General features: G+C 59.6%; 1 protein-coding gene across 2 annotated transcripts; it reads left to right on the forward strand.

Moving 5' to 3' along the window:
• Positions 1 to 4,048: 4,048 nt before the first annotated feature.
• HLX (H2.0 like homeobox) lies at positions 4,049 to 8,090 on the forward strand. 2 transcript variants are annotated; one of them, XM_027453109.3, is made up of 4 exons: positions 4,069 to 5,227; positions 5,699 to 5,878; positions 6,312 to 6,496; positions 7,245 to 8,090. In XM_027453109.3, the coding sequence occupies exons 1-4, from the start codon at positions 4,642 to 4,644 to the stop codon at positions 7,584 to 7,586; spliced, it is 1,293 nt and encodes a 430-aa protein (XP_027308910.1). In that variant the 5' UTR covers positions 4,069 to 4,641; the 3' UTR covers positions 7,587 to 8,090. The 2 variants fall into 2 exon arrangements, with proteins under 2 accessions (XP_027308912.1, XP_027308910.1); XM_027453111.3 differs by lacking the exon at positions 5,699 to 5,878 and having other exon boundaries at positions 4,049 to 5,227.
• Positions 8,091 to 12,603: the final 4,513 nt, after the last annotated feature.

The following is a 12,603-nucleotide window of genomic DNA, read 5'->3' on the forward strand; positions in this document are numbered from 1 at the left end:
CCAGGCTGGTACCCACTGTGTTCAAGCCCACTCAGAACATGAAAGGAGGGCTGGAAGAAGCATAGTAACTACTCTCAGATCCAGGTGAATTTTACACAGTTCTTCTAGAACATTGTGTTCCTTCATTAGTTGACTTTGCTTTTTATATGCCTGCATTCTGATAGTTTTATTTCCAGTTTCCCCACATTTTTGACCGCTGTTGTCAGGAAGGTGGAAACTGTTTCTTATTTAAAGCATTTCTATGCAGTTATTAGTGTTTCCTTCTTAGATGCTGACTGGCTTTTCTGCACAGTGACTTTAAGGTACTGTTGCTGCAGGGGCCAGAGGCCTAATGCATTACTGCACAACCCAGCTTGGGTCTGGGGAAAAATGGATGGGGTTCCTCTGACAAAACCATCAGGGGATGACCCACTATGGGAATGGAAATTCTCCAGTTAGACCTAGCCATGGGTGTGCGTGCAAACGCTTCTCTCCCCAGCAGCTGCACAGGAGCACAGTAAGTCAGCACTGCTGCACATTGTGTCACCTTTAATCAGCCACCAGAGGTTAATTGCAGAATGGCTCTCTCCAGACCTCTAGGCTTGTGTGGCCTGGAAAACCGCTGCGAAAATCTTCAGACAGTTTATGGTCTGGCTGCAGTGTAAAGGCAAAGAAACCTATGGTATCTGTGATGCCAAAGAAGAGAGTTTGGGAAATGTGACAGCAGAAGGCCTTTTCTTCCAGGTAGAGTTAGTCTTCCGCAGATTGACATCCCCAGGGATGGGAGCAGGCAGGCAGGGATGAAGCAAGTGCAAGTGTTTGGCACTTCAATCTCAAGCAGCTTAAACCCTTACAGCACTGCAGGCTCGCAGTGCCCAGCTGCCTGCCCAGCATCAGATATCTAAAAATGGGCTTCCCAAAAAACAGCAGACGGAGCAAGATCTGCCTGATCTAACCCCAAGGAAACCCCAAAGAAGGGACTGTCCTGACCCTGCTGCTCCTCAGAACGCAGCCTCCTTTCCTGCGGCTGCAGAGTGATTCTGCTTTCCAGCTGCTATTTATTACCCTGGCTTTTTTTTTTTTTTTCCCAAAGATTTATGTATCTGCAGCTTTTCATGGAAAAAAGGAAAATAGAAAAAAAAAAAAAAAAAAAAGGGAAGGAAAAGAAAGGAAGGAAAGGTCACTCCTTTCCCTGTAAACATGGTTGTGGAAAGATGCAGTGCCCTCTTACATGTCAGGACTTTGAGCTAGGCAGATGGGGGGAGAGGGAAGTGAGGGTTTGCGAATGCTCCCTTCATCTGAAGGGACCTTTGGGACTACACAGTGTTTTGGGGCGAATGTGATTTTGCTTCAGAGCACCTCTACCATGCCCTATGGATTGAATTCCAACCAAGGATCCCTGCTGGTGCGCCCCGAGACCTCTCCCCGGTGCTGCAAGCGCTCAGGCCCAGCTGATCCCCCCGCGGCCCTCCGGACCAAACCCGGCCACCGGTGCGAGGCTCCCGGCTGTCCCCGAAGTGCTGTCCGCCTCGGCAGGTGGCGACAGAGCCCGGCCTTTGGGGCCCGGGGCCCGCGGGCGCTCGGCGCTGCGCAGCGCGGGGTCCCCGCAGCATCGGGGCGGCCGCAGCGGGAACAGCGCTGCAACGAGATGGAGGCGATTAAAAAAAGCTCCTGTATATAAGGAGAGTGGTGTTTTATATATTAGAGATGCGCATAAATATGTTTTAATATAAAATGTATAGGTAGAGGTAGAAACAGAACGACCTCTATGAACATAAAAGCTGTATGGGGAGAGCCAGGGAGAGCCAGGGATGGGCCGAGGAGCTCCGAGGGGCAGGAGCAGCCCGTGGGCAGCCTTGCCAGGCCCCCCCGCAGCCGCCCCCTATCTCCGAGATGCTCCTGGCCCGGGACCGGCGGGCTGCAGCAGCGCCTCGGGGTTAGCCCGTCTATCTCCGCAAGAAACTCGAATAACTCTTTTCCACCTCTCCTTTGTCGTCCTCGTAGGGAGGAAAAAAAAAAAAAAAGTCCTTCGAGACTCTATTCAAAAAAAAAAAAAAAGCATCTCTCCAGCCTGCACAGTTCATTCGCCTCCTTCTCGAGTCCCTCGGAAAGCAAGATTAAAGGGGAAAGTCGCAGCTGTATATTTATGTTTTCATTGCTAGAAGGGAATTGATTTCCTTGCATTTATTTTTGTAGTTGCAATACACAAGGGCGGATTTGCGTCACCAAAGCAACTTGCTGGTCGAGATAAAGTTGCACAAATATTGAAAAGGGAAGTGCTCGCGCTCATTATGAAGTTTTTCTCCGGAAGAAATAAGGATTTCTGCTGTATCCTAAAATACTGAAGCCGCTTCTATTTTAGGACAAATCTCGCAGGCACATCCGCTCATTTAGTCCGGGTTGGAACCTCTCAAAAAAAACAGGAGATGACCTGGGCTGCAGCGAGCCCCGGGTTTCCTGCAGCCTTCTCGTTCCTTGCTCGGGGAGGAGGCGCCGCCGTTGTCATTGCCGCGGAGCCCTGCGAGCCCCGGGCCCGGGGAAGGGAGCGGGGAGGCCGGCAGGGCCTCCGGGGAGAAGGCTCGGCCCTGCCCGGGGAGGCCGCGGGGGGAGCAAGACGGGGCCGCGGAAGATGCGCGGGTCCCGAGGCGGCGCGCACCTGCCCGCGGGGGGCTCTGAAATAAACTCTTGGGAAAAAAAAACGGGGGGAAAATATATAAAAATACCACCTGAACACTTTTTTTTTTCCCGCCCTGGAGAGCATCCCCGGGGTGGTGTGACAGCGACAGCAGCAGCGGTGGCACCGGGAATGGGAATTTGGCGAGGCGCAGCTGGGGCGCGGTGGGAACGGCGCAGTTCGTTGCCCTTCCGTGCAGCGGGCCGGTGGCACGGCTTCGCCTCGCCGTGGAAACGCAAGTGAAAGCGGAGTCGTTTGATCCGGTTTGAAACCAGCAGAGCCGCTCTGGGGTCATCTGCACAAGGGGAGTAAGGGGAGACGCAAGGAAAAGTGGCTTCCCCTGTCGAGGCAGGAAAAGTTCAAAGCTAACCTACCCTTTCTTTCACCTTGTTTTCGGACACGTCTTGGCAAGCCGTTGCCTCGTTATTTTTCGGTTTAATATCGCTAACAAAAACCAAACCAAACCAAAGCCGTGCCTGGGCTTTCCTGAGGGACGGGCTTCGCCTTTACACGTGCCCACGGACACGCTGGCATTTGCCTTAGAAATGTGCTCACGCTCGATTACAGGTGGTTTCAATATCCCCCCAAAATCTACATCTTCATACCTGGCGAAAGGAAAATAGTTTGGCTTTCTGGCGGTTCCCTGGAAAAGGCTCCGAATTTTAGAAGCTATGTAAAAAAAAAATAAAAGTATTTTTTGAAACAAAACCAAAACAAACCTGCAATCGTCTGACCCGGGAGCTTGTTCACAACGGCAGCTATGGGCTTACACGGCCCCGGCTGGGGAAACTACGACTTAAAAAAATGCTGTTGTTGTGTTTTGTTTTGTTTTGTTTTGTTTTCTCCCTTTCCCGGAGTCAGGTAGGGACAGATATGGATGTTGGAGGGAAGGAAAAGCACGAAATAAGCATTGATATGTTTGTCCCTAAAACATTCTAGCGAATATAGTTATGGTTGTATTCTTAAAAAAAATAAAAAAAAATATAAAAAATGGGGGTAATTCGGTTGTCAAAGTTGCACAAAATTACGAACTGGTCTTTACGGTGGAAGGGGTGTGCGAACAGATCGGGTGGAGAGCATAGAAAAAAATCAATAAAGGTGCTTGCCGACACGACCCAATTTATTAGGCACTGCTAACGCAGGACCCAACGCGCCCTGGGCCCCGAGCAGCGCGGAGCTCCCCCAAATCCTTCCGTTGCGAGCGTGATCACTGCACACCCATTTCGCTGCCGCCCGGCCGAGGCTCATTTATGCCGGGAGGAAACGTGGTGCACCGGGAAGCATTTCCAGCCTCCGGCTGCGGCTCCGTTTCTCCGCGCTGGGAACCACGGCGCGGGGGGCAGGCGCTGCGCGGAGCAGCGGGGGGGCTCCCCCTCGGGGCGCTCCCCGACGGGCGCACACCTTGCGGGCCGGGCCGGGCCGGGCCGGGGGCACACGGAGCGCGGCACTTGCGGGACTCGGCACGGCTCGGCCCGGCTCGGCACGGCCCAGCAGGGCTCGGCACGGCTCGGCCCGGCCCGGCCCGGCCCGGGGCGTGTCTGCGGGCGGCGCGTCCCGGCCCCGCGGAGCGCGGATTGGGCGCGTTGTGCCGGGGGGCGGTGGGAGCGAGGGCTGCGGCGCGGCCGGGAGCGGCTGCCAGAGAAAGTTTGGGGAGGGGTGGATTTTTTCCCCAGTGCGAGGAAGGGGGTTTGTTTTGTTTTGTTTGCGCAGCTCCTCTCCCGCGCTCGCCCGCTCGCTCTCCCTCTCGCCGTTGGTTTTGGGGACTTCTTCCTTTTTTTTTTTTTTTTTTCAGCTTTTTTTTTGACTTCTTAATTTTTTTAGATTTTTTTTTCCTGCCCCTTCGGCAAGTGCTCCGGCCGCCGCCGCCGCCTCCCGCCCCGCCATCCCTCCCCATGCTCCCGGGGCGGCGGGCAGCTCCGCGCCGCGCTCCCGGCAGCTGAGCGGCGTCCCCCGGCGGGGAGAAGAGCCCGTGCTCGGCGGCCGCCAGGATGTACACGGCCGGCCTGGCCCCCTTCTACGCCTCCAACTTCAGCCTCTGGTCAGCGGCGTACTGCTCGGCGTCGGGGCCCGGCGCCGGCGGCTGCTTCCCTCTGGACGCCGCCGCGGCCAAGAAGCCGTCCTTCTGCATCGCCGACATCCTCCACGCCGGCGGCGAGGCGGCGGCCGGCCCTGCCGAGAGCCTGCCCGGCGGCCCCGGGGCCGGGCTGCCGGCGGCGCTGGGCGCCGTCCACCACGGCGGCCCCTTCCACGCCGCCGCCTCGCCGCTGCGGCCCACGCCCGTCGTGGCCCCCGACGCCCCGTCCGCCGCCGCCTTCCCGCAGCGCCTCTCGCCGCTCTCGGCCGCCTTCCACCCCCCGCACCACCACCACCGGCCCCCGCAGCACCGCTCCCCGGCGGCGGCGGCGGCTGCTGCGGCGGCGGGGGGCGGCGGGGCTCCGGCCCCCGGCCGGGTGCCGGGGGGCCACACGCACGGCTCGGCGCCGGCGCCCGCCAGCAAGGACCTGAAATTCGGCATCGACCGCATCTTGTCGGCGGAGTTCGACCCCAAAGTGAAGGAAGGCAACACGCTGAGAGGTAGAGAAATCGGCTCGGCGCGGCTTTTGGGGGGGCTTTAAGCGGCCGCGGGGCCCCGCGGCTCGCCCCCCTGTGCGAACCGGCCGAGAGAAGCGTCAGCGGTGTGAGGACGAGTTTTTAATGCCCCCCCCAAAACCCCCCGAAACAGCCCCCGGCCCCGCGCTGCGCCGCTCCGCAAAATAGCGATAGCGTAAAAATAGCTGAACCGGCCGGTGCCGGCCTCCCCGGCCCGGCCCGGGCTTTTCGTGGGCCGCCAGGGCCGGTTTTAAAGGCTTTGGCTGCCATCAATCTCCCCTCGCAGCGCGTAAACATCCTGACAGAGCAGCCACCGGAGGGGAGGATGTCCGAGCGCCGGGGCCCCGCCGCGCCCCCCGAGCCGAGGCAGGGCGAGCCCCGCCGGGGTCCCGCGGCGTGCCGGGCTGGGGGGCTCGACCGCGGTGTAACGGAGCTGTGCTTGTTCTGTGCTCGCAGATCTCACCTCCTTATTAACCGCCAGCCGCCAAAGCGGGGTTCATCTCCCCAGCTTGCAGCCTTCCGCCAGCCAGTTCTTCGCGTCTCTAGACCCCATTAACGAGGCCTCTGCTCTTCTGGGTCCCTTAAACACAACCCCAAGGAGCTCAGTTCAGCACCAGTTTCAAGACACTTTTCCAGGTACATCCCGTCCCCCCCCGTCCGTCCCGGAGCGGCCCCCGGGCCCGAAGGGGCTCGCCGGGCGCTTGGAAACGCCAGGACATTTTCTTTTTTCTTTTTCTTTTTTTTTATTTTTTTCCACGATTTTATTTTTTCTAGCGAGGCTCAGGCTTGGTGCATTTCGTGGGGGGAGGCAGAGCGGCTAGGGCCTGACACAGAGGTTCCCCCCGGCCAGTCAGAAAGAATACCTGGGCCTGGAGAGAAGGGGCTGGGGAGGGGGGAGGGAGAGGGAAACACGGACTAAAATCCGTGCTGTTCGTGTCGGAGGGACCGCAGGCCTGCTTGTAGGACTCGTAGGCTCGGGCCTTCCCTGCCCCTGTCTCCTTCGAGCCCCTCGTCCCGGCGTCGGTGCTAACCGGGCCGCCCCCCGGCCCGTGTCTCCTTGCCCCCGCAGGTCCGTACGCGGTGCTAACCAAGGACACGCTGCCTCAGACCTACAAGAGGAAGCGCTCCTGGTCCAGGGCTGTTTTTTCCAACCTGCAGAGGAAAGGTTTAGAAAAGCGCTTCGAAATCCAGAAGTACGTCACCAAACCCGACAGAAAGCAACTGGCGGCGATGCTGGGGCTGACGGATGCTCAAGTAAGGGCGGCTTCGCTTGTGTTTCGTGCGTTCCCGGGTTCCTAACTTCCAGTTTTGTTCAGGGGAACACTGTGGGGGCGGGCGGGGGGGGGGGGGGTGCAGGAAAGCTTTTTGCCTTCCTTGCTCTTTTACGGGCCTGCTCGGGGGCAGGGCCCGGGGCCGAGCATCAGGATGCGCTTTGGTGCAGTGCAACTCGCGGCAGGAGGCAGCTTGGGTCAAAGGAAGTAGAGGCGAACACACTATTTTTAATGCCTCTCGCTCTTTTTTTTTTTTTTTTTCTCTCTAAATCTCTCCCCGCATTGTGAAATCCTCAGTTCAGGGGAAGTGAAAACTCTTCTTCAAACGGAATCATTAAACGCCACTCTGCGATGATTCCACTATTGAGGGCCGGCAGCGCACGGAGTTGTATAACGCTGTGGTTTCTTGAGCAAGATTTGGTTTCCTGGAAGAAGAAGTAGAAGGGGAGAGAGAGAGAGAGAGAAAAAAAATATATCAAAGCAAAAAGGGGGCCCCTTTTGTATTGAAACACGCAAATAATAAGGAAAAAGCCACCTTAGTCGCCTAAGGGCGGGGGCAGAGGAGGACGAGGAGGGCCGGGTGGACCTTTTTTTTTTTTTCTTTTTCTATCTCGGGCCGGCCTGCGGGGAGGACGAGAGGGCCGGGCGGTGCGGTGCGGGGTTGTGCGGGGCGGTGCGGGGCGGTGCGGGGCGCGTCCCGTGCTGCCCGTCTGAGGGCGGCCTGGCCGCAGGTGAAGGTGTGGTTCCAGAACCGCCGGATGAAGTGGCGGCACTCCAAGGAGGCGCAGGCCCAGAAGGACAAGGAACCGCCGCCGGAGCCGGAGCCGGCGGCCCCGCGCTCCGCCCCGCCGCCCGCCGCCGCCGCGGGGGAGCCCGAGCGCAGCCCCAGCCGCTCCGACGGCGACAGCGACAGCAGCGACGCCGACTCCCTCGACATGGCCCCCAGCGACACGGAAAGGACTGAGGGCGCCGAGCAGAGCCTGCCCCCCGCCGGGGCCGCCAAGCCCCCCGGCAGCCCCGGCCTCCCGTCCCCGCCGCCCGCCGCCAGCCCCGAGCCGCGGGGCGCGCTATAGACGGGGCGGCCCGGCCCCGCCGCCGGCCCCCAGCGCTAATTTATGTCCTCCTCATCCTCCTCCTCCTCTCCGCCGCCCGGCCGCGGCTCCGCAGCGCTGCACGGGGGCCCGCCGGGCCCCGCACCCGCACCCGGAGCGGCTGCGGAGCGGGAGCTCCGGCCCCGGGCCGATGGGCGAGAGGCGAGCTGCGGCGCTGCTGCTCGCAGGAGAGCGGGACTCCTTTTTTTTTTTTTTAATTTTTATTATTTTTTTAATTTTATTCTCCGTCTCCCGCCCCTCGCCCTCTCCAGGAAGGTCCGAGCGAGGGACTCCGAGAACGTGGCTCTGAACTCCCTCCTCCCTCTCCCCCCGACCAATTTACAATGTGAAGTATTTTGCCAGCATCCTCGTGGGTTGCGACGTGTTGCTTCGAATAATCCGGCCAAGAAATACTGCACTGACAAAATATATAAATATATATATATATATATCTCCTGTAAATAAAATGTTTGCTATGGTTTGTAACCACGTCAGTCTGTTGACCAGGGGAGAGGGCTGGTGAAGCTGACCCAGCTTCCTACGCCTCGCTCAAAGGCAGCCACTGTCTGCTCCTCGCCGGGAAGGACTCCCGGTGCAGTCTTCGCCTTTTTTTTTTTTTTTTTTTTTTAATTATTTTTTCACCTTCTTTCGCGAACGGAGGCGAGGACGAGAACAGGATTTGACTACGCAAAATAGCAACTGGGCGAGAAAGCAGCCGATCGCACTTTCTCGATGTATTGTGTATTTATCTATGGGCGGCTGTTGGTCGGGGCTGCGGGGCGCGGCTTTGCGCCGATTTCGCTCTCGTGGCCAAACCCCCCCGGCCCGCCGGGGTGGAGGGGGGGACGACAGTGCCCCGTGACGTCACGGGGGAGCCCACGGTGACGTCAGACCCGCGGAGGAGGGGGGGGGGGGGGGCGACATGAGCGCAGCCCCGGAGGGGCGACGTGCTGGTGGGGCGGGCGAAAAGGGGCCGATAGGAGTGGAAACCGAGGGGTAAAGGAGTGCGCAGAGCCACAGCGGGCAGGGCGATTTTCAGAAGTCTGCGCACAAAACTCTGCTGCGCCCGCGATGGGGAGCGCGCTCGGGGAGCCCTGGTGCGGCAGGGAAGCGGGCGGCATCGGGGAAAGGAGCTGGAGGGGATTTGTAGCTTGAGTCCCCCTTGAAGGCTTTTCAGGGGGTATCATGGCCTTTTGGGGGGCCGCGAGGCGCGCAGTGGGCCCTGCTGCTTGCCTCCAGCCCCAGCAAGCGGCCGTTCGTGGGGCCGCTGCCGTGCACATCAGCGCAGGGTTTGCTGCGAGGGATTTGTAACTTCCGCCAAGAGCGAGGGAAGCCGTGGGACAGATGTCCAGCGACAGGCTGCTATTTCTGTCCCGTCACACCAGCGCGATGCGCCTCACGGACGCGCGGGGCTTTGTTTCCTCGAGGCTCAGCCGTGCGGAGCGGGCACGGGGCAAATCACGGCTCGGGAGTCGGGGAGAGAGGGGCTGGGGTGGCTCTGCTCACACGGGGAAGGAAAGGCGAGTCGGGAGAGTTTCTCTTCCCTTGGGCTAGGGGAGTCTGCGCCTCCTCTAAGAGCGGGGCTGGCTGTGCGAAGGCCGCCTCCAAATAACGCCCTGGTCTCCCCAAATGACGGGAGGGACCCCCTTCCTGGACCCCGCGGCCGGGAGAGAGCAGGGAGAGTTATTCTACGATAACACGGCAAAAAGGGGGGAAAAATAACACTGTAACAACTAAGTAACGAGAAAAGATGCTCAGATCCAAATGAACGAGCTAAAAATCGCTCCGGCTCGGGCCGGAGGACTGGAGGTGAAGGCGAGTGGGGCTCCCCTGCGCCTCCAGGCTTAGGGCCCCGCGGCCAAATGGCAAGGCTGGGAGTAATTTTGTTCCTCTCCCCCCCTGCGAAAGGAAAAAGACATAAAAAAAATCTCTGTCCCGCATTGCTTCCGTTGTACATGTCCTCGGGCAGGTCGAGCAAAACCACGACAACGAGCTTTGGGAAAGATGCGCTGCTGGGGAGATTTGTGCCCGTCTCGAGTGGGAAGGGAGCCCACCTGGTCCCGCGGGGCTGCTGGTAAAGAAGCTGAACCTCCGCGGAAAAAGGCGAACCAGCAACGGAACTGCAGCCAGCTCCACTGCTAGCCATCGCCGAAGTCGACCTGTCCGTACCTCCATGCAATAACCACCCAAAATCAGGTCCGAAAAAGGCCGGGGAGTCCCTTTTTTTGTTTGCTTTATTTCTTCCACGTCTGATAACACGAAAGAATTTTGATGCTGGTTATTTCTGAATGCGAAATGCCGAGCATCACGCTGCGAGAGTCTCCCATTACCCCGCTGACCCGATTCTTAAAATCGGTGGTCACCGCCTTCGAGCCGATTGCTTTCTCCCCCCTAAATCCCTTGTGACTCTTTGCAGACCTGTGCCTGCCGATCCCAAATCCCTGGGGCTGCGCCCACCCGCCGCAACGGGGCCGTCTCGGAGCGGCTCTCCCCTGCCCGGGTTGGGGCCGGACACCCCCATGTCCCCCGGGAGGGGTCGGATGGGGCTTCCCTTGGCACTGCCCGGTGCTGTCCCGGCCGGGCTCTCGGGATTTTCACTTCCGAGTGCTCAGCGGAACTTTTTCGGGCTTATTTCGGATATGCGATTGTAGGGAGAGCAAGGAACGGGAGCGGTGCACTCTGCCGAACGGAGAGCAGAGGTTTCCCTGCCTCCTCCCTGCCTCGCATGTGTGGGAAATCGAATAAATAACGAACCGGGAGGCCTTTTCGGGCTGCCTCGTCATCTGAGCCCCTTCTGCGAGCTTTGGGTCCACAGCCGCACAGATGCGCAGCCGGGCTCGTCTGAGCCAGGTCCTGCCGACTCCTTCTCGGGGAGAAGCTTCCCAATAATCCCACATTTCCCACATTACCAAGTCCAACGACATCTTGTTCTTCTTGCCCTATTTCTTACCAGAAACCTCCCACCTTCGAAAAGACTCGAGGCAGCCTCGGAAATAACAATAGTCACGTTAACAGGAAAAAAAAAAAAAAAAAAAAGATGCAATATTTTAAGCAAGAGATTTACTGGAAGGGTGAAGAAAGGGCCAGGCGGGGCCTGACAACGAGCTGGCGTTGGGGTCCCACTCGGAAAGGAGGGGTCCCACCGTGCCCCCAGGTCGGGGCCGCTTTCCCCCCCCCCGCCCCCAGAGCCCCACGGGCTCGGGGCTGGCGGCGGCGGCAGCGAAACCTGAGTTCGGCTCCCTCCTCGTTAGCTCGGCGAGAGCAGCCCCGCTCCTTAGGAAAATATTTTTATTTTATTTTAACGTCGGGCTTAAGCTGATGTCTTAAAAAATAATTGTTTTCAGACCCCGGTTCGCTCGGCATCGCCGTTTCACACTCACACGCACACACAGCTTTCCCTGCAGTTCATGCCTCGGGACTGCCTGGCGTCGGCAAGACAAACTGCAATCTCCGAAATGTCAACTTTTGCCACAATCTCGACTAAAAAAACCACCCCCTTCTTATTGCTGTTGAGCGCTCATCAGAAATAATGGCTGTTTACACAAAACCTTTATTCACTTTCTTAAATAAACACCAGTGAATTCAAATAAAGCAAACCCTCAGCTATAATTCAAGCACAACGTTTGCTGTGTGTATTCTCGGCTGCGGACCTGGAGAGACTCCTAGGAGAGAAATATGAAGTCTCCTTTCACAGTCCACCTCCATTAGCTAAATATTCTAGCTCACCTCGGCCGGGCTTATCCCACCCGAGCTTTTCTTTTTTTGCTTTTTGCTTTTTTTCCTAGCTGAAGCGGAAATAGTTCCTCCCCTGTCGCATTACAGAGGTGAGGTCCGGACGCTTTTCTTTTTATATCAATTTGCAAAAAAAAAAATCCCCCAAACAACCCTTCACTCCCGTCCCGGAGCCCTGCCTCGGGGGCGCGCTTCGGGTCGGACCGGGACCGCGCTTCTCCGCCGCCCCCCCGCGACCCCCGGCCGCACACAGACGATGATGCTCCGGGCTCGGCGGGCCGGGGGCGCTCGGGTCCGGGCACACACAGGCGCTGGGGAGGGGGGGTCGAGGCTGGGGGAGCTGAGCCCGGCGAGGCGATGCCATGGTCCCCTCGATTGGAAAGCAACACAAGCGAGTTTGTGCAAAACCGAGCGCCTCCAAGTGCAGCGCGAAGCGGCGAGCTCGGCCAGGGAGCGGGGAGCGCTTGGTACCTGCGCGGGGAGCGGCGGCAGAGCCCCCCGTCGGGGCGGGGAGGGCAGCCGGGGAGCCCCGAGACCCGGGGAGGGCGCTGGGCCCCGGGCATCGCTCCCCAGGGCGGGAGGGGAGCCCTTGGTCCGCGGCGGGGCCGGGGGGCTCGGGCCGTGCGCTGCCCCCCGCTCCCCTCGCAGCCCCTGCTCCCAGGCCGGGACTCGCGGCCCCGGCCCTAATGAGATCCATTAAGCGTATTATTGATGTGGAGGTTTGCTGTGAGGTCCTGGCTGGAGGGAAGCGGAGCTCTGCTCTGCAGATACAGGCGCTCTGATCTGCACCACCTGGCTGAAACCAGAGAGCCGCCACTTCATTAATGGGTTTAGCCTTTGCTAATTGGTGTCTTTAGGAGCCCTGCCAAATTCTGCTCTGGGAGCCTTGGAAGCAGCTTTTGTTTTTCCTTCTGCCGGTGACATTCGTTGACGGCAATTAGACCCCATTCCACTCCTGCGCCGGCGGGCCGCCAGGCAGCGCCAAGCCCCCGAGGGGGCGGGCTGCGCCCCCGGCCCGGGCACCCCCTGCCCACCGCCGGCAGCACCAGCAGAGCTCGAAGCGCCGCAGGTATCCCCGGCGGTGGGCTTAGCGAGCCCCTCCGCCTCCAATGTCGCGGCTGCAGCAGGTGACACGGGCGGAGGGGGACCGAGGGGCCCGGGCGCCGCGCACCCCGCCGAGAGCGAGCGCAGGGGCCGGGCACGATCCGGCCTCTCCTCCTGCGGGCCGGTGGCCTGCGGGCTGCGAGGGGAGCCGAGCCCCGGGCGT

The sequence above is a fragment of the Anas platyrhynchos genome, chromosome 3 (assembly GCF_047663525.1).
Source record: "Anas platyrhynchos isolate ZD024472 breed Pekin duck chromosome 3, IASCAAS_PekinDuck_T2T, whole genome shotgun sequence".
In the NCBI taxonomy this organism is placed as follows: Eukaryota; Metazoa; Chordata; class Aves; order Anseriformes; family Anatidae; genus Anas; species Anas platyrhynchos.